The sequence below is a fragment of the Anolis sagrei genome, chromosome 2, assembly GCF_037176765.1.
Source record: "Anolis sagrei isolate rAnoSag1 chromosome 2, rAnoSag1.mat, whole genome shotgun sequence".
Lineage (NCBI taxonomy): Eukaryota > Metazoa > Chordata > Lepidosauria > Squamata > Dactyloidae > Anolis > Anolis sagrei.
This window is the reverse complement of record NC_090022.1, coordinates 247426535-247453816: the sequence shown is the minus strand read 5'-3', so window position 1 is coordinate 247453816 and position 27282 is coordinate 247426535. Positions and strand designations below refer to the sequence as shown.

Genomic DNA, 27282 nt, shown 5'->3' with positions numbered 1-27282 from the left:
GCACAGGAACATGTTAACTGGGTTCTCAGAATATCTGGAAGAAATATAAGTTTTCAGGATGAGAGGCAAAGGTTGGGATTTCAAAATGTATATATCTGCTGGTGACTTGCTGCTGCTGCAGGATGATGGAAACATATAAACATGAATTAAGCAATACTACAAAGCAGTTGGAAAATGCTGTAGCCTTTCTCTCCATAGGCATCAATCAGATTTGCAGTATTTCCAAAAAGTGTTGAGGGGAGGATGGGATGGGAAGGGAAGAAACCATTCCTGGTGTTATTCAGACATGGAGGAAAGACTCTCCAATAGTTTGCTCCTGTTCCCCCCCCCCCCCATGATCTTGATGCCCAAGATAAAAAAAATTCTAATTCCTAGTCTGTTTTTGAAAGAGCTTCTGGAGATGAAAAAGTAGTACTGTGCATGTTGACTCTAAATTACCAAGAAATTTTATCCATGTATTGTCTAAAGCTTTCATGGCCGGAATCACTGGGTTGTTGTAGGTTTTTTGGGCTGTATGGCCATGTTCTAGATACATTCTCCCCTGACATTTCGCCTGCATCTGAGGCAAGCATCCTCAGAGGTTATCCATCTTTAAATAATGTCATCACATTTAAGAAGTTATTTTAAAAAATCAACAACAAAGAATACTGTACCCAAAAGTTGAGAAATATGGATACTATACTTCAATGTTGCATATCAGAATTTTATTTGTAATGTTTCAGTCAACAAATTCAGGAGACACATATTACTGAAAATGGCCACCACAAAGATCTTAGGTTGTATAGCAAGACATTTTTGTTATGTGAATACTGCTTTGTCATGGAAAAAACAGAAATTGGTTATAACTTAATGAGTTCAGATTTCTAATAAAATACATCAGTCACACAAGACAATTCTGTGGCAGAAAAGCAGCTTCCTTCACAAAATAATTTTACTTGTGTCATGAAGTATATTAAAAAGCAGATACCATATTAGGTGATGGCCCAAATTGCCTAAAATGTCCTTGAGAGACCACCATTTCAGGCTGACTTATTGGGGCTTGAAAAGTTTATTAGAAAAATGCATATCTTTATGACAGGGTTAGTATATAGGAGCGCATATTTATTGCAGGGACATCAGGAGTTATACAACACATTTCTGTGTGCTCTACGACGGTAATGCTCATAAATGATAGCAGATAGGTTACTCAGTGTCCTTGTTTCTTCATAATGCTAAACTATAGTTTAAAGATACAAAGATATGCTGCAAAGAACCTGCTACTTGCATGCTCCCTCCTCTTCTACAGAATGGCAATAAGAAAGGGTTTGGAAGCATTTAAGTACATGTTATGTCAACTGAAGTTTGTCATAATATTTAAAATAAAACAAACTAGTTTTGACACAAAGTTCGAACCAAGGGTTATGATTCAAGCATGTTTCTACAACCATCTATAAGGCCAATGATGGGCCTGGGTTCAGATATAACACATTTATGGAGGAGCTATGGGACTCCACGGTTTGTTTCAGTTCATCTTTTCATCAGCTGCCTCAAGACTGTGGAACAACCTGCCAGAAGAGATTCAACAGCTAAATCAGTTCCCGGAATTTAACACCTATCTCTTCCAGCAGGCCTATCCAGTTGTGAATTTCTAACTATTTCATCAGGGGATTTTAACTAATATTTTAACTCCATTTATTTTGTACAAGTTTTATCTCTTGTTTTAATGATGTTATATCCCACCTCAAGCCACAGGGAGAGGCGGGTAATACATTCTTTATTATTATTATTATTATTATTATTATTATTATTATTATTATTTTCTGCTTCTTCTTGCTGAAGCACTATGCATGTTTTCCCTGTGAATGCTAGCAACAACAAAAGAGGATTCATATGTCCTTGTACATAACGTTTTAATCTGGTCGTGAAAAACATATTTCATAACCGAAGCCAACACTAACACAAACAACAATCAGTTCACATTGTGGAGGTTCATAGTCTCTTTTGACTTGGATTTTTAAGGGCCCAGAAATATGCAATAAAAATCTATCTATGCTTTCAACATTCTAGTTCAATTTACTAGTACTATATGTAAAAGAACATGCATAACAGGTACCCATTAGGATATCTGAATGACAAATGAATATTATTTCCAGATGATCTAGAAACCTGAAGTATGGTACAGATGTGACACTCTTCAATTACTAGAAAGTCTTGAGGGGTCAACCCTTAAAACAGGGATAGAAAGTTCACCACAGGCTTGCACACCACCAGAAAATTGTAATTTGATAAACAGATAGCCCAAGGCAGCCTAATTACTAAGAAAAGTCGGAAATGGAAATTACTGGGAAATGTAAAGGAATGTACATGCCTTTCCATAGCAATTACATGCCTGACTTACTGTTAATTTCTAAATTCTATTGCCACTCTTAGTTTATTGAGCCAGACAGGGTTAAAACAATGAAAACAACACAAAGTAAATAGACCGGCTCTCACTTTTCTTAGAGGGTTGCCAAGCCTTTTAGAGGAAATAGGGCTGCAGGGTGTTTTACAGTCTATAAGAAAGATGCTGTGGCATTTAAAACTGAAGTCTGTATTCCAACATTGCCTCCCGGAAGAGTGCTTAAAAATAGAACACAATAGAGATTTCACTTCCATCCACATTAGACAGTTCACCAGACCTTACTTTATGATCACTGAATTCATTGACTGCCTGATAGCAATTGAGAAGCCCCAATTCGTCACTGTATTTTGAAGCGCTCTGTAGAAGAGACACCCCCCCCCCCCCCCAATTGCAAGATTTCTTCATTTTATGCTGAATAGGATTCTTCTCTTTTACAGTCCTGATAACAGACTTAGTAGGCTTCTCTGGGGAATTATACTACCATGGCAGATTTTTATCATGCCCTTTTCTTGTGAAATATTTCACTGAAAATAATTGGAACTTAATGATCCTTCAGAAGAGTCGCTAGTCAAGGAAAATGCGGTAACACTGAAGAGTGTCATGTTTGAGACTGCATTTTCATTTTGCAGAATCCTCAGATGTCCAATGGGAACTGTCAAAGCCACAGATCAATTAATTTTCTAATCTCTTCATAATGAGCTTCTCCCTACCTCCCACTTCTTGTTTGTATCTTCTGTAGCGGGGAGTTTGATCTTTATGGTTTTGTTTTGATCATCTTCCTACTTCCCTTTCAAAACTTGCTCATTGTCTTAAAACAGACAACATGTTTGAGAGGAGGGAAATGTGAATTTAACTTAATAGAATTAAACACACCAGCAATGCTGGTCCTTTAATCCAACAGAACAATAGAGATAAACCTCTTGAAGCTTGTATGTGGGGAAATTGATTTTTGCCTGTAGAATACATGGAAAGTGTGAAGGTCATATTGACAGCCTGCTCTGCATTGCTCTTAGGGCCGGCTGTATTCATTCTGACTTTGCTCTTTCCATTCTCATCATCAGCTGAACACATTCGGCCCCATTATTCATGCATTGCTCATACAGTATTCTAAAGAATTGCTTGCAGAGTTACAGAATATTAAATGGCTTCTTCTGGTTCATTTTAAGGGCTGTAAAGTCCTTCTCTAAAAAAACAGCTAGGAATAAAAAGTGTGTGACGGTGGAGAGATGAGATATAGGAAAACGTTGCAACTGCACAAATTATACAACTGGAGTGAAATATTGGCTGGTGATTTCAGACCATTGTTGAAATATTTTCTTGATCTCTACTCCTTAGCTACCCAGTTCACATTTATGCCTATTAGTTAATCTCTTATTATCTCCTGATGCTATTTCTAGCCTAGTGTGACTTTTTCCCTCTCTCGTCCTTCTCCTCTCCAAGCTCCCTTTTTATTCTGCTGCTTGCTTTGCCACTTCCTCTTCAGCTATCTTGTGTCTTCACACTTCTTCCAAACTATACCATGCATGCTATTTTGCCCCTAGGCCCATTTATTTTTCCCCCAAAATAAATAACATTGAGGCTTTGGCGTAATCTTTAGTCTTTTATTTTAATTTCAAATGTGTAATGTTTCAGTACGGAACTAATGTTAACACACACCACAGCTTGAAGCATGCAAAAACACGAGTAGTCAGCAATTCTGTTCATTGTCCCCAAAGCAGAACAACAAAAGGCTGCATCTTCTGTAGTAGGAACAAAATGCCATTTTCTTCTTTGCTGTAGAGATCTCTATCCCATTGTTTAAAATACAGTACACAGAGCTTAAAATAATTTAAAACAACAATATACAAAATGGCACCTTATCTACAGTTTTCCTTATTTATGTATTCAGTTAAGGACTCCAGTACAAACTATACCCTCTGTAGTTTGTCTATCTTCACTTTAATGGAAGATGATTAGCTACCAACTCCTGTAGAGATAAACTATGGCTTTTGGAATTGAAACAAAATAATAATAAAATATATTTGTTCACAATGTATCCACATGAAGCCTGGGAATGTATCTCCTGTGGATATGGGGGTCAAACTGTAATTTTTTTTGTTTTGTTTTTTTAACCATTAACTATGTTTATAAAGCCCTCCCACATAGATGTTGTAAAATGTGAAGAGAGACATCATTGTTTAAAAACAGCTTTCAAGTTTAAGTAAGACATACGCATTTAACAAGTAAGGGCAGAGAAGGGCCCACCTTTACTTTAGGAAGAAAAGAGTCCCAACATCATTCTGAAACATGAATATAGTGCTTTAAGCTCCCAATCCAATAGTTTATTGGAGAAGATACTACTACTATTATTACTATTAATAATTTATTCATATTTTATTTTCCTCCAGCAGTCGGACTAAGGGCTGTCTACAAATTTAAACAAATGCAGCTTAAAATACATGCAAAACATCAGTAAAATGTACAAATTATTTTAAAATGTATTAAACAATCTATAAAATTAAAATCCAGTATACAATAGAAGCTAAACATAGCAGTGCCACATTAAAAGGCCAGGCAGGCAGTTCTTAAAAGCCTGTTCCTAAGACCCGTCGCAAACTCTGTTCCTGCGGGAGCAAACCTTGCTAGCACGTCCCTGACGTCATGAGACTCCGCCTCTCGCCCCGCCCCTTTCTCCTTGCAAGAGTGGTTTTTCCTTTGCTAGGGCAGCATTGCCAGCATACTCTCTCAGTTGGCAGAATTCAACTGAGAGAAAATGCGGGCAATGCTGCCCTAGCAAAGGAAAAACCACGCTGGCAAAGAGAAAGGGGCGGAGAAAGGGGCGGGGAGAGAGGCGCAGGCTCATGACGTCAGGGACGTGCTAGCAAGGTTTGCTCCCGCAGGAACAGAATTTGCGGCGGCTCTAAGAAGGGAATTTAAAGTCTAGGAACAGAAGGCCTCTCCCCGGTTGCTACCTAATGTCCCTGGGAAAATGGTGGGACTCGGGGTCCTTTCAAACAGGCCCTATATCCCTGAATCTGATCTCTCCTGCATTAAGATACACAATATCTTCCTAAAGTGTCAACTCAGAAAGTGGACGTTCATGAATTTACAAATTGCACCCCCCCCCAATTATCAATATTACCAATTCAGTCCTTCTCTTCAGAAATTTGCATGTGTATAAACATTCTATGGCAATACAGCCATTCAGTGAGCACTTGTTCTGTAGTGAAATACCTTAACTGTTGTACAGCTTTACAAAGACAGCTCTTCCATACTGCGCATGTGATCTTTCCGCTTTTAAGATCATTCCTGGAACTTTTGGTTCTTACTGTTGTTTATCCCTGTGTGTTTCACATTTCTTATCTTGGCACAGCTCATAGAGCTGCTGTTATTTGGCAGTTGACATGCCTTCAAAGTTGATTGAGATTATTTTCATAGCTGATCCTGATGATCATGCTGATGATCGTGCCATCGCTGCTCAAGCAGGGAACTTTGAAATGGTTGAAAAGAAGCTCTCTGAAGCTTTTGGTGCTCTTACTGCCTATTACAGAGGGAACCAGCTGATTTCTAATCCATCTAAAACACAGACTTGTGCTTTTCATCTTAAGAACAGAGAAGCATCACAAGCTCTGAGGATTACCTGGGAAGGTATCCCACTGGAACATTGCAGCACACCCAAATACCTGGGAGTTACCCTGGACCATTCTCCGATCTACAAGAAGCACTGCTTGAATATCAAACAAAAAGTGGGTGCTAGAAGCAATATCATACGAAAGCTGACTGACACAACCTGAGGGTCACAACCAGATACAGTAAAGACAGATGCCCTTGAGCTTTGCTACTCTGCTGCTGAGTATGCATGCCCAATGTGGAACACATTTCACTGTGACAAAACAGTGGATGTGGCTCTTAATGAGACATGCCACATTATCACAGGATGTCTGCGCCCTACACCACTGGAGAAATTATACTGTTAATCCAGTATTGCACCTCCTGACATCCACGGTAAGTAGCAGCCAATAATGAAAGGATCAGGGCAGTGACATCTCTGGCTCATCCCCTGTTTGGATATCAGCCAGCATGTCAATGCCTTAAATCAAGAAATAGTTTTCTAAGATCTACAAAGATACTCGCAGGAACACCTAAGCAAGCAAGAGTCCAAAAGTGGCAGGCTAAAACCAAGAACCTCAACCCATGGCTGATACCAAATGAGAGACTCCCTCCTGGGCACACAGAAGACTGGGTAAGCTGGAACATGTTGAACAGACTGCACTCTGGCACCACGAGATGCAGTGCCAACCTTAAGAAATGGGGCCACAAAGTGGAATCCACGACATGCAAGTGTGTAGAAGAGCAAACCACAGACCACCTATTACAATGCAGTCTGAGCCCTGCCACATGCACAATAGAGGGCCTTCTCATAGCAACACCAGAGGCACTCCAAGTGGCCAGCTACTGGTCAAAGGACATTGAATATAATGCCAAGTTTTTTAAACTTTGTGTTTTTTAAATCCATTACAACTGTACCTCTGGTTTGCTCCTGGTATGATAAATAAATAATCTTATATGTTAAGAAAAACAATACTTGATGTATTGTGACTGGCCGAAATCTTACATTTGTATAAGGAAGGCGGGAGGGGGGAGGGAGGGAGGCATGGTTTTGTTTAGCATCTCCCTGCTTTCTCAACAGGCCTCTCTTTGTGCATAAAAGGAATATAAAACCCTCTATTTCCATTTTAATTTTTATAAAACAGCTGACCACCTATTCCTGTAGCAATGAACTGTCACTATAGGAACTGAAATCAAATTATAATAAAATGTATATTTTTCACAGACGAACCTTTAATCTTTATCTAAACATCCATAACCATTTTGTTCCCTGTGGCAGTGTAGAGGGGAAATGTATTCCAGAGAGCACTTTGGAAGCTAATCTGCTTGTTAATAAAACTTGGAGAAACATTTGTGATTAATATAAATTACTAATTCCACTTTTATGCCTGTGTGTGACAGGGACTAATTTATATAGTTTCGCTTGAGCTATCATTGAGTATTTCAAAGTGGAAAGGCTCACAATGTACTACCAGAGCGCTGCACAGTTGTGTTGACTTAAATGTAGCTCTTAAATGCATTTTTAAAAATATGAAATTACAAACCACTTGCCTGCCTGTGTAAATTGGACAGCTTGTACCTCTGCATGTAACTTTAGTATGTGAACAGATGACAGGTATATAGTATAGACACAGGTATTACAGTTGCTAATGTTGCAGGTCCTAACAGCCCCATATATATTCTATTCAAAACATATGGGAAAATGTTCCTTTCTCTTTTTTTCCTTTTTAATACATCTACTATGTCTAGTTGCTTGCCTTATACCCCTATGTAACAGTCACCTATGGGAAACTCGTCTACGATTAAAAAAAATATTCTAGCCACATACAGCTTGGCTTAACAGTATATTTTTCCAAGTAGGGAAGCAGACATACAGAGCTGTCAACAGTGAAATATGGCTGATTGCACTCTTGGGAAATCACTAGGAGTTGAGTTAATGTACAGGCAAGGGGAAGGGCTTCTTATATATAATATTTTCAGTCCTACCAATTCGATCAGTGCACCTATCTTTTTGGAAGAGGAAAAAGAAGAAAAAACATCAATCTTTCAGTTAACATAGACACAGATTATTCTTATTCCCATAATAGCAAAGTTATTTTAGCCTTCAGCAGAATGATCCAGAGATTTTACTGAGATACTTTTCATCACAAAATGCTGAGTGAAATACAGCCAGTATAGAGTCTTGAAAGGTAGATTTTAAAAATTCATTAATCAAACATGATGGTGTCTAAATACCCTAAGGATCCTATTTGATTTTGGAAGTCAAACAGGATCAGGTCTGGTAGTACCTGGATGGGAGATCACCAATGAATATCAGGTACTCTAGGCTATATTTTGGGTATGGGAACTAGCAAAATCACCTCTGAGTATTCCTTGCCTAAGGAAACCCTATAGAATTCATGGGGTTGCCATAAGTCGATAGTCAACTTGAAGGCACATAATACACAAACCAAGCATAGTGTTAGAGCTTGCAAAGATCTAGTAGAGGTAAATTAAGTCACTACAAAGAGCGATTTGGCAACTCAACTTGTGCAAACATCCAGTGCTGTTTAGTTCCAACAAATTGTTTAAGGAACAAGTAACTAACAAGTTAATGTCTGTGGCAGCTATTTATAAGCACTTAGATCCAAACATATTTGGTATATTTTCATTTCAACTGACATCTAGTCTATATTACATGATGTGTGTAAGCAATGAATTAATCCAGTGCTATAGGTTTACTGTATAAATGGAACAATTCTCACTCTTGAAACAACACCAGGGACCCTTCTACATAGCTACATAACCTAGAATATCAAGACAAATAATCCCACAATATCTGCTTTGAACTGGGTTATCTGAGTCCACACTGCCATAAAATGTGGGATTTTTTCAGCTGTGTGGAATGGGCCTAAAGAAACACAATGGGTTCTAAAATGAGTTTCCTACACAAACTTTTTAAATCTTTGATTTATCCTTATCTGTATTTTAAAATACCTTTTCACATTTGAGAAATGTAAGTAAATGTTATGACTATGTTATAGCTGCAATCTGGTAAATGTTTGTTTTTTAAATTGTGGTATGTCTATATTTCAACCCTGAATAAAAGCTGAAATTTCAGTAAAAGCACTAATTAATGCAGATTTCCGCAGTAACAATGGTGGTTTACATATTCTGGCAAGATCCTTGCTGGGTTTTATCAGTGCTCTTAGCATATTGTTTAGTAGAATGGAAGGTTTGGGTAGTATTTTATATATGTTCATCATCTCCCTTTTCACTGTTGCTTTGAATGAAAATGCTATGTATAGAATTTTTGGTGATCCCCAAATGGTCAAAGACTTTTATTCCTGGTGTTCCCATAATTGACATCTTGCTCCAAATAATTATATTATAACCTGATTATCATAATTTGATAATGGATAGCTTGATAATAGCTTGATAAAATCTAAGCAGAATGTATGCTATATTAGTGAGAGTGTAAGATAACACATTAAGTCCTAATGGTGGCATTATGACACAATTAACAAGAATGATACCAGATATCAGCTTCTGACAATGTTTGTTTTATTACATTTACTTTCTGCTTTATTAACAGATCTAATAGAATATATATATATATATATATATATATATAATTAGCTGTGTAGTGTGATTATGTAAACATTGCCAAAAAAGGATCTGTATAATCTAAAAGTAAAAGGGGGAATTATTTTGTAATAAAAACTTCATATGCTGATTTATAGATATTGGTGGCAATTTGGTAATCATTACTGTACTGTAAATTTAAAACAAAAAAAAATCATTTCACCATAATTGAAAAGATCATAATATAAAATAAAATAATCTGATTTGGAAAAAAATATTAGTTTTATTTTTTAAAAAAACAGTAAATAAAACATTAATATTCTCTTGACCCTTATTTTAGAAATAGTTCAAATATAGCCTATCGCAGAAATGCCAGCCGAATCAAAGCCTCATGAAACTTATAGTCTCATAAAAATAGGTTAATGGCACATTTCCCAAAGTAGCAAGACTTTCTATGTCAGTCTATTGAAACTGAAGTCTTCTGATGGTTTGAATCATGAATTTAATAAATCATCTCCATCGTCTTTTCTATGTTTATCTTTAAACTGGGGAAATCTGGCCCTCCAGATATTGTTGGATCATAATTCCCATGACCCCTCACCATTGGCTTAGCTATCTAGGGCCGATAGGTGTTGCATTTCAACATAAACCACAGTTCCCAGTTTCTGAAACAGAGAATGACTTTACTTTGTGAAATAGGATATATATGGCCCCCCAAATCCATTGTTTACTCAGTTTCTCTGAATTATATAGCATGTTTGTTACAAATCTGCATAGACGTGCATTGGTTTGTTTTGATTTTTTAATTTAAAATGATCACAATTCAGTAAATTTCAAGAGGAAATGAAGTTGCAACAAGCTTTCTTTAAGTATTTCTTCATAGACATTTCCTACATTTCTTTCTCCACTTTGCTAAGTCAAGAAATCTGATATGCTCACAGATGCATTCTATTTTTTAGTATGGGATGGACCAATGTTCTTAAAATGCTTTATAAAATGAAAGACCGCATTCTTTTATTTTCTCACCCTAAAAAGAAGCATCAACCCAGCATATTAACAGTGGAATGACAACCATTCATTCACCTAGACCCGAAGGCCAAGACCTCCTACAATATACTTATCAGACAATTCTAAAAGATGCAGATTATGGGGACAGCCCATCTCCTCCTTTCCGTTCCCCTTTCCAGTGGGTTAATGACAGTTGAATTTCTGAACAGCAGGATTCCAAATAATCTCTTTTCAATTTCTTACATGACAGATCTTTAAGGGAAAACAGTTGAGCACTACTTTCATTTCTACACCCATCCTCCTACAGAGATATTTCCTTATTTCCAAATTATGCAATCCCTTTTAACACTCCCTTTGAGGATTTTAAGAACATGACTGACATCAAAATCCATTAGACAGTGGCAATTCTTCTAGCTTTTCTTTTACAAGACCAATACTTAATTCTTCTAATAACAACCAGCCCTTTAATCAACACACCGGATTAAGCAAAATTCCTTTGAAAGGTCACCTTGCCTGTCTGTTTAATGTTTCATGAATGAAAAAACCCCACCAATAATAAAATAAAACATACATCTATCAAACCCTTCCAATTATTCTGATTTCACTCAGAATGTCTAAAGCAATTTGGATGAACTAACTATCAAAGACAAGATTCCTTGAGTCACTTTAGTGGCTCACAGCTTTCAGAGAAGCATCTATGTTAATGCTGATCAGGTCTCTTCTCAAAAGTTAAAAGGGCACCTAGTAGTAAAAGCAAAACAAAACCCTAAAGTATTATCTGGACATTAAAAAGTTTTGAAACTACTGGGCAAATCTTGCAAATGTTCTAGAATAACTTTTCATTCCTAAAGGTCAATTCAAACATTCCTATATATGGTCGGAATGTAAACACAGTTCTCTCAGATCAAGACAACATGAGATCCCTGGGGGAGAAAGTGTTCCACAAGTCCTCAGGCAATTTACATTATCTCCAAATATAACAATGCAATGGCTCCGGTCACATCTGGTGTCCTCACTGTTGGACCACAGTCAATGAATTTGGCATACATGACTTTGAGTCAACTGAAAAATGTCTGAAGCAGCCAAATCTTGTATTTTAGTATATTGCATTCAGTTTTATGTTGCATGGGAGGCCTCCAGTTTTTATATATCAAAAGTCATATACCATACACCTTCGTTTCCCCTCCTGCATGGTTCACACTTTACCCTAATTCACTTCTAACACTGGAGTAATGCTGGGAAACAGCACTTTTTCTACAACATACATGATATGAGAAGATGAAAGTGGAAGAGAATTCCAGTTATCCAACACACATATCTGTGTCCTTTGACTTGTCACATGCAGTTTGATTGCTGTTGTCAAATATTTCCAATCTAGAGAACATTTTACTACTTTCTCTTTAGGTTTTGATAACGGAAGGTCAGGGAGCTAGATGCAGTCCTGTCACTAAACATGCAAAGATACATATGAGAAACTTATAGAACAAAAACGATTGGGTACCTGCTCCGGGGTATCAAAGCCTAAGTAAAATCATGATGGTTTTTCTACTCTGTTCTGAACCCTGAACACACGTGACCTTTGTGCACAAATGCACAAGCACACAGTTTTTTTTTCTGTGAAACAAAGAAGGAAACACATGCACACAGAGATGAATATTTAGTTCATGGTTTAGAATGCAAAGTACTCATTTCTAACCACAATACAGAAAGACAGCATGATTCGCATTTGATTGAAAAGGACTTCTAAGTTCAAGAATGACTCCCCATGTAATGCTATGAAAAAACTCTTGTTGATATCAGAAGTGGGTTTTCAGGTTAAGGACTGTGATCTCCAATCAATCCTGATATTACACATGTGTCTCTGGTTCGTGGATCTCAGATTTCCAGTTTAAAATATGTAAATAAATCCCCACATTATTACTAGCCCTGGGTTACTATACCACAAACAGAGGGAACTCAGGGCGCATCCAGACAGCCCCTTTATTGCGGTAACTCCCACAATAAAGAAAGGGCTGTCCCAATGACATCCTGGACAATCCTGAATTAATTTGCCACAAACTAGGAAAACCCTGGTTTGTAGCGAATTAATTAGATAGTGGATTTATTCTGTGCCTTCATAGAAGACGCGGGATAAACCCACTATTTCAGGTGTAGTCCAGACACCCTTCCCACAGTTTTCCAGACTAAATTATTCTAGAAAACTGTGGGAATACCCACTCCCCTCCCCCAAAACCCCCAACCCCCTTTTAAAAGTAATGAAAACTTACCCGGCCTCCAATACAGTGTTGCAGCAGCTCTCCTGGTGCATAGAAATGACATGCCAGGAGAGCAGGTGGGGGGAGCGATTTTCCTCCCCTGGCTCTCCTGGCATGTCAGGAGAGTGGGGGGAGGGTCCCCAGATCTTCTGCACACACTTTCTGGGGTGGGTGTAGACCTGCCACCAGGAACATCTGTGTTTTTAAAACACGAATGACCCTGGGATAAAGGACTGTCTGGAACCACCCTCAAACACACATAGAAGCATTTCTTGACATACACCCACAAACATATTCACACACAAAGCACTGAAAGAGACACCAATTGACTCTGTGAGTCATAGAGATACAAGGACCAAGCAGGATAGGAATGAAAGAGGAAGACAAAGAGGGAAACATGAGTAAATATGACTTAACACAGTTTGCTTTTTGGAATAGCCAGCACATGCCATAACCTGACATTATCCAATGAAAAATTTGGTGACATGGGCATTTTATTGATGTTTACTGGATACAATCATTTCTTTCTTTCCTGGAAACATGCCAGGGTTTCCCTCAGATTGAGGAAATGTTGGAAAGCTGATAAAATTTGAAGTTGTTTCCACTCCCAGTTTTGTTTTTAAAACTCTGGGGGTCCTCTGAACAATAATAACACATGCCCACAAAGCTATTACACATGGAAGTCTCCTGGGGAAACAAGAATTGTGTTTTCTACCTGAATTTTTTTTCAGAACAGGGAGCATGGAGAAGCCATCCTGATCTCAAAAAAGCACCAGATGATGTGTGCAATCTACGAGCCACTTTTTCTCTAAATAAACAATTGAAGCCCTAAACAAATGCTGCAGAAGCCACAATGCTTTTAAAACCAGAATATTGAATTTAACCACAATAATAATCCATGAATAATAGAATGGGTTGCTTATAAAATTTAATGGATTTTTATGTTTTGAAAAGCAACTGTTAGGTAATAAGCCCTGGGATTTCTCATCCTACTTTCTTATGTATAGATTGGTTACAGTAAAACAGCTTGCACTTTTATCGAAGCTTTCCTAATTTGAAAAACCACTGCAAAGTTTATATAAATTTATAACAGTGAGTGGTACTTGGAGGGCCATTTAGTGCAAAGCAAACACATGGAGTGAGAAGAAACACTTCATCTTAAATATGCTTAGTTAGTTGTCTGACTTGCTAGGAAGGGCTTTCAATATTAAAATTTGCACTAAGTAAATACATAGCCTGTTACCCACTGCAGTGGAATACACTTGTATCCCTTTGAGACAGACTTCTTCAAAGTAAAAGGGGATGTTTGCATAAGTGCAATCAGTACCATGTGATGTAAATTAATTCCTTTCACAACCATGCCCACCTTCCTAGCATTCTTTTCATATTTATTCACACGATATGCATCAGAGTTTAGTTATGACATGCTTTCACAAGACAGACTGGAATGCATCAGTGAAGCATTTCATCTCTTACTGTTCAAACTTATTTTCATTACTTTTTGGAATGTAAAGAGAGCACAAACAAACATAAACGACTGGTTAAGACACTATCTACTCTGAAGATGATGGGTTCATACATGTCGGCAAAGAGTCCCTATTTATTTAGTCTTTTTAAGAAGCCGAAGCAGTCAGGTAAAAGAACAAGGAGGCTACAAGCTTTTTGCAGTAATAACAGCAATACCAACCACAGGCATGAAGACTGAATGTCCTATTTCTGAATGTACTGTGCTCTCTCCTTTAGCTAAGAACATGGCAAATACTGCTGCCAAAATGTATTAAAAATATTAAATATCTAGTTTCCCAGGTAAGAAGAAACAAGCTCTCTCTTAACACACAGCAAATTTTAAATAGTGTTTTGCAACAAGGGAGTAGGATCCCAAATTGCCCACAACTTAATTAATCAAAGGGGCCCCTGTTTTAAACAGCTAATACTTCTGTATGGAAAAATAATGCTACTGCTATTCTGCAGTTCATTTTTTCCACTTCCTTTACCTACAGAGCATGGAAGGATAACTTCAAATCTCTTTGGAAAGAAGTGCTTTATTGTGAAATTGGATGTGTTCATTTACTAATGCAGGTGCACATATTCCTTTAGAGTGGTTTGCTTGGAAACCTGCTCCCACTGCATTTTGTATCCCCCCATGCTCAAAGAAGAAACAGCTGCTCTGAGTAAAAAGTCTCCTTGGATTGGTGAAAACTGACATTTATCCTGAGACACTATTACATTCAATAATGCTAGACTGTAGTATTTGAAGATATAGCATCTGCAAATACTCCAGCATGTTCTCAGTGATAACCATTTTAAGGGATCAAGGACATCCCAGCAGCCAATTTGAAAAAAAAATGAAAGTATACTGAGTATTAGGACTGAACCCAAGACACTCTGCAACTCTCAAAGTGAAGAATAGTTTAAATGAATATAATGAGATTTTATTAGCAATACTATTTACTCTCATTTTAGCTATGAACTCTTATACTTTTAACTTTAACTCCTGCTCACCTCACAAAAAAGAAATAATACAAAGTATAGTGGGCTCTCTGTGTCCTCTCATTCTGCATCCACCCACAGTTTGAAAATATGTTAAAAATTCCAAACGGAAGTCTTGATTTTGTTATTAAAGATAGAGGACACCATTTTATTACACCATTGTATATAATGGGATTTGGGCATCCATGGATTTTGGTATCCATGGGAGGTCCTGGAATCAAATCTTAATGGATACCAAAGGCCCACTATGTAGAATCATTTAAGGGGAGTAGTAACAAAACCATCCCACTATTTATCCATGGAACTGCTAGGTGTACACTGCTCATACTTTTCTTCTTAACATACTAGATTCATCAAAAACTTTGTAATCACTTGCACTGTGAAATAATAATAACTTGTACCATAAATACAATCTGCCTGTGACAAAGAACTGGTGGCATCAGAAGCCGGAAAAAGTTACAGAGAATGAACACGTCAAGCTACTCTGGGACTTCCAAATTCAGACAGAGTTTTGGAGCACAATACTCCTGACCTCATGGTTGTGTTAAAAAGCAATTCCAGGTGACAACAGGATTGAAGAGAAACAACTGGAAAAGCTGTCACAATATGAGGATTTAAAGATCGAACTGCAAAGACTCTGGAACAAGCCAGTCAAGGTGGTCCCAGTAGTGATCAGCACATTAGGTGCAGTGCCTAAAGACCTTGGCTTGCACTTAAACACAATCAGCGCTGACAAAATTAATATTTGCCAGCTGCAAAAGGCCACCTTACTGGAATCTACATGCATTATTTGCCGATACATCACATAGTCCTAGACACTTGGGAAGTATCAAATGTGTGATCCAATAAACAGCCAGCAGAGTGTCTGCTGTGGACTCATCTTGTTGTGTTTCTTCTTCTTCTTCTTCTTCTTCTTCTTCTTCTTCTTCTTCTTCTTCTTCTTCTTAATATCATTATTATTTATTTATTTATTTATAGACCGCCCTATCTCCCTAAGGGGACTCAGGGCGGTCTACACACATAAAAGCAAACATCTAAACATCACATGTTCCAAGATATTATTGCAACACCTTCACCAAATATTATCCTTGGTGTAAAGAATTATGACACAGTAGCAGCATCCATCATCTCCTCCCCTTCCTCCAGTCTGGATACCATAAATGTTTTAAAAATGTATGTGAACAGGAAAAAAAGCAAAGAAAGCTCCAACAATGTTAATTTATTTCATATGAATGCAGCTGGATATGCATTTGTGTGAGAAGAAAAATGTGCTATTCATCTCATTTTCATTCCCAGTTTCCAAGTTATTTTATCTAGGGATGATAAAATCCACAAATATATACTCAAACACATCTGTCGCACATGCAAACTGGCCCTCTGAATAGGTGAAAAAAATTACCATGGTTTCCTCCAGGTGTTACACAACATGATAAATCTCCATATACTCACAGATGTAGAAATATTCCCGGCCTGGCCTGAACTCAAATCCTAATGAGAAGGGAGTGAAGAGCTGGAATTTTTCTGAGAACTTCAATGGTCCATTTGGCGAGTGAGGCCGATTGCATTCCCACCTCTTGAATCCTTTCGAGGTATGATCACAGGAACTGTAGCCATCAAAGTTCACCATGTAAAGAATGTAGCGTTCAGTCTTATCTTCTGGCACCGAATCCTCATAATGAGGACAGAATACATCCAAATAGTCATTGATGCAAACATCAATATGATAGTCACCCCTCTGGAATCTGAAAATAAAAACAAGCAAGAACAAAGCTCATGTTACTTTATTGCAATATATATGGGGTATATCTTTGAACTTTTTAAATATAAAGTTCCTTTCTTTCTTCAAAAAGCAATCCTGTGTGGGAATAGCTGGATAAATAAACAAAGCAGCTGTTCTGAATGTAGTTTCCTTTAAAGATGGTCCACCACTGTATCTGCCCGAGTTCTTTGCTCTTATAAAATTGCCTCCAAAAACCTATACGATATTCTGCTTTTCTATAGAGTCTGTCCTGCATTTCTTTACTAAGAAAAAAAGATGAAAACATCTATATGTAGTTGCATATAACGAAAATACCAAACAGTCCAATTGGCTGGGAGATACTATTTCTGTACCACAAGCAAAGCTCATTACAGGCGCATACATTTCCTACAATACTCATTCATCTTGAGTTTTTCTTTACTGCTGACAACATTTAGTCAAGATCCAAGAAAACCCAGGTACACCTTTGAAAGATTTTTGAAAAGCTATATAACTCTACTGCCAAAGTATATGGAAGAGATACTGCAGCTCAGATAAAAGAATTCGAGGCTATGAATTATCAGCACTCACCTGACAGTTTGGAATGAGAGCCAGATGAGAAAGGCAGTACAAGGCACTTTTATCAATGCACTTTTATTATCAGCAGTGGTAAGCAATATTAGCTGCAACAGTAGTAAGGTTGTTTTTGCTGTCACTGTAATAGTGCAGTAGATTAGTGCCAAGTAGAGCAAAAATATTTCACTCCAAACTCCCAGCAGCATCTTGCATGTGGAGGGTGTATATCTAGGAAGCTTTTCAAATTATCTGTGATAGTCTAAACACTGTTAATCCCAATGAAGTACACTGACTACAGGTTTATGGCAAATAAATAAATAAATCCTGGAATATAAACTGATGCAAAACATACCCTATCAGCTGTAGCTTTATTTCTACAGGTAGTGCATAAGGATTCCATCAAATTAGTCAAAGATTGAGTGAGTAGACTATGTTTTCTTTAAAGAGCTATACAGGAGAATCTCACATATCCAACATAAATGGGCCAGCAAAATATTGGATAAGTGAAAATGTTGGATAATAAGGGGGGATTAAGGAAAAGCCTATTAAATGTCAAATTATGTCATGCTTTTACATGACATAAGCACCAAAACATGTTTTACAACAAATCAACTGAAAAAGCAGTTCAGTACACAGTAACATTATGTAGTAATTACTGTATTCATGAAATTAGCACTAAAACAGACAAGGGTTCTTTCTTTCTCCCACCTTGGACATTATTCCGGACAGGAGGCGGACTGCGTTGGATAATACAAAACGTTGGATAAGCGAGAATCTAGTGTATATTTATTTGTTATCTGATTTGTGAACATTGAAGACATAAAGAACTAATTGACAATTAGGTCTGCATGTTTTCCTCAAATGCAATTCTCATTTGAATCAGATGTTTACTGATCAGTATAAAGCATCTCATGGGAAGCATGTAAAATACTTGCTTTAAACCATAGCTATATGGTGTGGGGTGTATACTTCCAACACAGATATCCAGCAGCTATTTTTTCCACTCTACACTGTTTGGTCACTACCTCTGATTTTTATTCCTTGACAGCAACCACTGTCAAATGCACAGAGAATAATAAAGACACCGTGACATATTTAACTATAATGTTCCTTTTCACTTGAGGCACATATTTTAAGCACCTGATGGACCTAAAATCTGCCAAGTGGATCCTTCTATCTAATTTGAGGGCAAAAAGCAATGATTATCTGGCCTTCTCCAAGGATATATTCAGAGCAATCTATTCATCTCTTACAATCATTTAGCTACTACAATATAGGTTTTTAACAGTGGGGAAAATGTGTGTAGCGTAGGAACAAAAGCCTGATAAATCTAATTCTAGGCAATGCACAGGGCACGACGCCATTTCCTCTAGAAACTTAGTAAATGTTTTTTCTCTCCAAATTCACATCCACCTTTACCATTAATATCAGTGAGATTTAATAAGGGATTTCTGTGACTGGAAGTCCCATTTACATTTAGAAAAAGCATGTGTTAGGGCCAGGACTGTGGTGAACTGGGTCAAGAGAGTCCACACCTTTTCTTTATTACAAACCACTCATCCCTAAAGTATTTATTTCTCCTGCCAATGTCCCCAAATGATATAATATTTTACCAATGGGAATAAATAGCAACTTCATTAGAGGAGTTTGTTAGAAAACTGTGCACCCATAGTTGGATGTTATAAGGAAAAAGCTATCTGCAAAATTACTTTTATGGCTAATGAATATAATGATATACTGTGATCCATAACTAAGCAATGGTAAGATAATGCTCTAGGTCCCAATTATAGTCCAACCCACTTCCCATGGTTAGCTTCATCTCATTATATTCATTTTTCACAAAGCAATTTTTGAAGTTCTGACACTGGAAGTTCACTCATAGAATTCTCATCTCACGCATAGCTTGATCCCCAGTAAACAGCACATACTAGTACTTTAGCAACTATAGCATTTATAGAAATGTTAAGAGAAATAAATTGCCTTTGAAATTGTATTATCTCTTAATGAATAGCTTCAAGGTTGCCCGCACTTTTAAAAAAATATGTGAAAATTAAAAAGCAGTGTCATCACTAATTTGATTCCATTTTCCCACAGCACATGATCTACAAGAAATGTGTGCATATGGGGGGAAACGAACACCACCAGTAGGAAAATCCTACATTTATCTGCCAATACAGATGAAAATATTGTCTTGTGAGTTTAAACTGCATTGAACACCACGAATGAGTGGACATAGACTCTTAATAAAATTAATTCAACGATCCTTTAAAAATGGGCACATATGCATTTTGCCTGTGGCAATTCTGAATGAGAAGAAGGTAGAGGCATAGAGAACTCTTGAGTTGGCAGATGCTGAAGAACCTTGAGGCAAAGAAGCTCTCTGGAAATCTGAAGAGCAGTTAACAAATTTGATGCCTCCTGAACATCTATTTACTTTCAATGTATTCCGTTTGCATAATTGTGAATAAAACAAATATAACAAGACATCATATGTGTCCTGCGGCTATTTAGTTATATGATCAGTTTCGTAGATGCTTAGTTTCATTAATACTTTGCTGATTTTATTCCCCAGCTCAGTATTAAAACATTTACCAATTTGATATCTGCTCTCTATCAGTTAGACAACACTTGTCTCCTAATGTTTATTGATACCTCTTCACAAAAATGTATATGGTTCTTTTTCAAGCTATCAGTTCCCTTCCATCATTGGATAAGTACGAGATGAAAAGTACAGCCTTGACAAAAATCAAACTGATGACTTCATATCTCATTTGTACAAGTATATTAAGAAAAACTCTGAAGTTGATAGTGACATAATTCAGAGCATTTATTTAATCATTCATTGTCAAGTTGTACAAAAACTTTGGTTGGCCCTGGAAACCTGCAGTGGAGGGGATTATCTGGCCTATGGCATTACGTCTAACTGTGTCATATTATTTAGGCATCTCAGCATAGCATATTAATACATAATAAGTGGTTGAAGTTAACTGGCTAATATTATCAACACAACAGAGCTTTCTATATTTGGTTATTTACAACAATATGGATGCGGTCATTTAAGAACAAAGGCAAAAGAGGATTGAAATATATATATATATATATATATATATATATATATATATATATATCACATGTCACAGGATGTCAATAAAACAATAAAAATATAATGAACCATATGACAATTAAAGCATTAAACAGAAAAGATTTGGGCAAAATCACTAGACCGCAAGGAAGGATTCTGACAGGAAATACTATTTTGATGTGAGAAGTACCATAGCTGAATTACCTTCACTAATGCTCACTATTGGGACACAGAGGAAGATCCCTCCATCAGAACTCAGTCCAGTCCAGGGCAGGTACATAGAAGGAGCAGTCCAAAGCTCTTTCAAGTTTTATCATAGGCATATGTGGAATAAATGCTAATGCACTTTTTAAAGCTGTTCTGTATTGCTACAAATTTTGTTTGAATTCTATCAGCAATATTCTGTATATTCTGCTCAGTATATTGTATAGTGCTAACAGATTGATGCTAAAAACCTTTGCACAATTAAAGCTTGTGTGCCAGTTGCGCCCATGTCCTTGGGAAGTAGGACTTGGCCACAGTGGTCCACACTCTTGTAACATCCCATATAGATTACTGCAATGTACTCTACATCGGGCCGCCTTTGAAGTCTACTCAGAAGCTTCAACTGGTCCAACGGATGGTAGTAAGTTTGCTCACCGGAGTGGCATACAGGGAGCACACAACTCTCCTGCTGCGCCAGATCTACTGGCTGACAGTCTGCTTCTGAGCATAATTCAAAGTGCTGGCTTTAGCCTACAAAGCCCTATACAGTTCCGACCCAGCTTACCTGTCCGAATGTATCCTTCTCAATGAACCACCTTGGAGATCAAGATCATCTGGGGAGGCCCTGCTCTGGTCCCACTTTCTTCGTAAGATTAGTGTCATGCAATATAGATTGGATTATCTGCAATGACTATGGAATTGGCCTTGGACAACGTTCTTTGGATGGCATGATTTTAATACTGAATGTAATTGTTTAAATGCTTTACTTCTATTAATTTTAACTCAATTGATTTTAAATTTTTATTGTCTGTATGTGTTGCAAGGCATTGAATAATTGTCATATGTAAGCTACCTTGAGTCCTCTTTAGGGTAGAGAAAGGCAGGATATAAATAGGGTAAATAAATAAATAAATAATCCCCTAGAATAACAGTGCAGATTAATTTCCAAATGACACTAGTCTGCACAGATCTGTGTACACATATTTGTCATATTAATTATTTGTTGGCACATAGACAGTGTAACGAGGGGGAAAAGCCATTTTCTTCCAATTTACAAAAGTATTTTGAAAACCTAATGTCTATAGTCCACTAGAAATTAACTTCTTGCAAGCCTACATATGTCTTCATAAAAAATAAACACATGTCTACTCAAAACCTTGCTGGAGGGATAAGCCAGCACCCTCACCCCCCCCCCGCCCCCCCAACCCCCCCCCCCCAATTTATTAGCTTAGAATGTGAAAAAGCTAAAATAATTTCATATTTATTGTTTTTAATCTTTGTTCCATGTATTTTAATATGTGTGCTTTATAGAAATATGTTTTAATATATGTATTTTATTATTATGATATATTTTAACTGTGCTATGCCCTGCCTCGAGCCATTATAATTGGAATAAATAAGTAATGAATAAAATATTATTTTATTATTACTTATTTGAATTACATTTGGCCTTGTTGGCTGAAGGATTTTGATAGCTGTGGTTAATAAAAGCTGCATTTCTAAATTTTGTGTTAGAAAACTGAATTTGTGAGAAACCACAAATGTTCTTCCTAATCAAGTACTTTTTCTTTCTCATGCTATCTGTTACATGTAGGAAAACGCAAACGTATTCTTCAAACATAAGTAACCTTTACGTTCAGTCAGGTGATGTTCATTCAATATTACGGAACGTTGCTCACTGCTGAGTTAGATAATGGGCAGTAAAGAGTGGAAAAGACAGGGAGAAGACAGAGAAAATGAAGCATCTCCTAACCAAAATCATCTCAGTAGCAAGATAATGAGAATTCATTACCTCAAACTCATACTGACACCAAACCCAACAGATTTGTTCTGAGCTGCATCATATGTACGGGTACTTCATTTCTCAGACACCTCCTATTTGTTCCACTAGCACAAATGCTGAATACAAAGGGAAACTACCTGACACTTTAAACCGGAGAAAGACAAAATACTGACAAAATGTTTTGAAATTGATCTGGTGTTATGTTTATCCATCATTACAAAATGCAGGCACGGCCGGTGCCATGTGCGTTTTTTCATAATTATAATTCTGAAACATATGCAAGACTTGTCTTGAATCTAATAGCTTTGTTGGCTGTGGATATAAGAGATGATCTACTTAACTAGATACTTAGAATGCAGTAGCATTTTTTGCATGCTGCTCCCTCTCACTTTCTTCCTTGGGAAAAAAAACCCTATAAAATCCTAGCGTAAAATACAGCACAACTGACACTAATTGCCCATTATCATATAGATGGATAAAAAACAACACTATCTTCTGCTTGTGTCTCCTCCCATACAAATCATATATATTAGTCATATTCTGCATTCTCAAGCACATGGAAGAAACAACTTTGTTTTAAAGTAAGTTCCCCTTATTTTTATTTTCAGTTCTTATGGTCATACCACCTATTTAAAAAAGATTTTGCTTTACAGAAGACAAAGTGATCTCCTGTTCATTCTCTATGAATATGCACAATAGAAATGTTAGAATTATGTTGTAGCATGGGTCCTAGAAGTAAAGCTGCAATTTCTTGTTACAGAATAGTTTAGACCAGGCATGGGCAAACTTCGGCCCTCCAGGTGTTTTGGGCTACAACTCCCACAATTCCTAAGTTGAAGTCCAAAACACCTGGAGGGCCAAAGTTTGCCCATGCCTGGTTTAGACACACTGGTGGTCTATGTATATGTAGTATAACCATGGTATTTGTCCCTGATCTATTCTGTTCCTGATCTGTTCCCGATCTGTTTTGTTTGGGAAAGGATAGTAGAGCCAGAAACCTGTAGACTTCAATGAACAAGAAGAAACATGATTCAGAATCCAATGGCTTCTGTATGCTTTCCCTGATTATTATAATAAAGATGCATTGCACAAAGTACAGTGGATATGCACAAGTGTCTACTTGATTTTCGAGCCATTCCCAGCTAGCTAACATTTACCTATAAACTGACCAATCCAGCTATAATATAAAGCAATGGGCCTTTCAGTACCTAAGGACTATCAAGCTATATGATGACATATGCTTTTGGAGACTTCAGATATGTTATCTTTGGTGGGTCTATATACATAAGCATATGGGACAGATTGCAATTGGGGCCAAACAGAGATGAAGTGCAAAATGGAGTATCAGTGGCAATTTATGAAACTAGCCACTTACATTAGTTGATACTGCTATCTTAGTATCAGCCCTAGTGGGACAAATCAATGCAATGAACAATAGCAGAATTAGACTGTGTTTTAACAACAGTATCTTGATGTTAACTGCACAAGACATTAAAACACTAGCGTTATTTTAAATGCAGTACATATGCATTTACATTAAACTACCGAGCAACTCTGTTCTCATGATCTAAATAAAATGCTGTCAGTAGTTTAACATTCAGTGGGCACTCCAGAAACTAAGCTGTCAACTGCACAGTCATTATCCTGCTATTATTATGAACAGCTCAATACATTCATTTCATTTTTTTCTCAGCACTTTTTGTCATAGAGGTTTAAAACTCTAGTACAATAGTCACTAATTAGACTTGCTAAGGGATAAAACCATTTATTTGTAAGCACTGCAAAAATAGTACACTACGCTATCTTTGGGATGCTGAACATTGATTCTAAAACAGTATGTTTGAAATGCCTATAAATAAACTATGTCCCTTTTGTTAGACATTCTGTGCTGTCTAATAAAATGTTCTCAGAAAACACAATTAATTCGTATTCACATAACAATAAAATAATCAGGCAAATTGTTAATTTCAGCTTTTTACCTACTAAAAAGTGGTTTACTTCTTGTTAAGCGCTTACCTTTTAAAAAAAAATCCCACAAATCAGTCAATTGGAACAATTAATTTATAACAGCAAATGTCTGGGAAAGCAACTTCCTTTAGGTGATCCATAGTTATGAAGTCAACAGAATAGCGTATGCTTCTGGAAGGATATAATATGGCCCATAACAAATAATGACTCTGCAAAACCAAGCCCAAACCAGGAAAGCAGTACAAGAGGCAAAGGAAAAGTTTTTTTCCTCTTTTGTCATTAAGTCCTCTCTATTCAATCACTATTTATCTGGGTAATTAAACACTGGGAAAGGATGCCAGGCTAATTGTTAGATTATGATAATTACCTGTCTCTGCTATGCTGCAGATGATCAAAATAAAACATGGTCACAGGCAGAGAGTTGTGGCGGCTCTGTAAGCATCAGGCTTCCATGGGAAGCCAGGGCGTTTATTACTTGTTCATTACAAATCAAGCAGAGCAGCTTCTCATTTGCAACTTCTCATTTTGTTTTTTTCTTCATTCACTCTGCTGAAACAAGTCTCCCAAAAGGTTGTGACTAAGTTGCTGCCACTGATTGGCCCATTTCCATCACAATTACACAGCTGAGCAGAATCAGGTCCCTGGATTAGTACATCAGACTGGAAATGGCTCCCTCATAACAGACTGTAATGACCGACCATGTTCACATCAATACTTTCTTGCTACCTGATTTCCTGCGAACAAAATATCACTCTAACCTGACCCTCTATTACCTTTCATGGGCAGCAGAATGTTTCATACTAATTGGATCATACAAGTGGAAGTACAATCAGCAACAGTGGAAGGAAAGTTCATAGTGCTAAGTTATTGCCCAGATACTCAGATGCCTTTCTGTTTTGGTTTACAAATCAGAGGGTAAAGATTGATCAGCATGAACCTCAATTGCCTGGCCTTGATATAGCTAAATGAAAATAACTTTGAAAGATTCATCAGAACATCCACTATGAAAATACTAAAGTTTTGGGCTATGCTAGGAAAGTCTGACTCTTCTATAGATCTACATATACAAAGCTGCTTTAGAATACTGTACAGTCTCACTTATCCAACCTTTGCTCATCCATGCCTCCCATCGAGATCCACAGCTGTTTCAATACATTGCCATGTTTTGATGCTAAATTTGTAAATAAATAATTACTGCATAATGTCACCGTGTACTGAACTGCTTTTTCGGTCAATTTGTTGTAAAATATGATGTTTTGGTGCTTAATATGTATAACCATAATGTAATTTGACGTTTAATAGGCTTTTCCTTAATCTCTCCTTATTATCCAACATTTTTGCTTATCCAACGTTCTGCTGGCCCATTTATGTTGGATAAGCAAGTCTCTACTCTACTCAAATCAACATCCCCTGGACCAATGTATGTGTAGTGGGAAGAGAATATCTCCAACCCTATATGTTGTATAATTAATTGTGTAGTGTGAAATGACCCTCTGAGGTTTCTACTTCCAATATAAGATATAGACATTTAAATATTCAAAGACATAGCAGTGTTAGTCTGGATCATGACGCAAAATATCTTATAGAACCCTTGACACTGAGAGAAAGAAGTTGGTAGCATTAGCTTTCACAGACTAAGTGTACTTCACCATTATTTCCAGACTCCTTATAGCCCTATCTGTTAAGAACCACAGCATCACCTTACACACAACTTTAACATTGTGAGCTGAATGCCTTCACTGCTCTTCCCCTACATGCTTTTTGGATCACTTTTGCCTGATGAAATATCCTCTATGATTCAGAACTACACAATATATTTCAAAGTTCTTTTTCGGCCAAAGAAATGTATCACTACCATCTGTATTTTAAATTTTGTTGTATGGTTAAGCTGACCATCCTACATTGTCTTCCAATACTGTGAAAAATGATACACTTAGAGATCAGTGTAACAGATAAACTACATTACCCATTAAGCACTTACACAGCAACATTTACTTCCCATTTATAAATCCACCCATTTAGGTACCAGCTGTGTAATGCTGCAATATCTTTTTTCACTAAACCATATACATTTTTATGTTTCCTCTTCTGTCTCTTATCTTTTTGGAGGGACGGAGGAAAGAAGAATCTACTTTCCAGGAGAGTGTACAAGAGAGACAACTGTTCTTCAGCGTAAACAGTCATAAACCTCCTTTTGATCCTTTGGGAATTCTTGTTCCAGCCTCAAGAATAGCACACTAGTCCCAGCCGCAAGGTTTCAGGAGCACAATTGTGGCAAAGCATGTGGATAATAAAGTGAGAGGGCAATCAGGGGCACATTCATGCTGTGCAGCATGTCAGAGCATTGATTCCAAAGAGATCAGGCTTTCGTCCTCAAATTCTCCCAGCTCCAATGGCTTTAATCCCTGCAACTGCAAACACCACCTGACTATTGATTTTCTTCATCTCTGTGGGCATTTAACTTAGTAAGAAGGATGGCGAGGGATGGTAGGGAGAATAGGAGAAGAGGAGTTTCTTATTCTGTCAAAGGCATCATTTAGACTTATCAACTGAACTTTCATACTGATGACCTGAGTCACATATACTGAAGGATATCACATCCAAGCAGAAACTAAAGTCAGCCAGGGATTTCTTACAGTCTGTCTC

The 27282-nt window shown here is 37.2% G+C and overlaps 1 protein-coding gene across 2 annotated transcripts in view; it reads right to left on the bottom strand.

Moving 5' to 3' along the window:
- The window catches only part of EFNA5 (ephrin A5), a 224185-nt gene that overhangs the window by 26904 nt on the left and 169999 nt on the right, over window positions 1-27282 (bottom strand). For both annotated transcript variants that reach the window (XM_060761874.2, XM_060761875.2), the window contains exon 2: window positions 16735-17027. In XM_060761874.2, the coding sequence (XP_060617857.1) occupies window positions 16735-17027 (293 nt within the window). The remainder of the gene's footprint in view (window positions 1-16734; window positions 17028-27282) is intronic.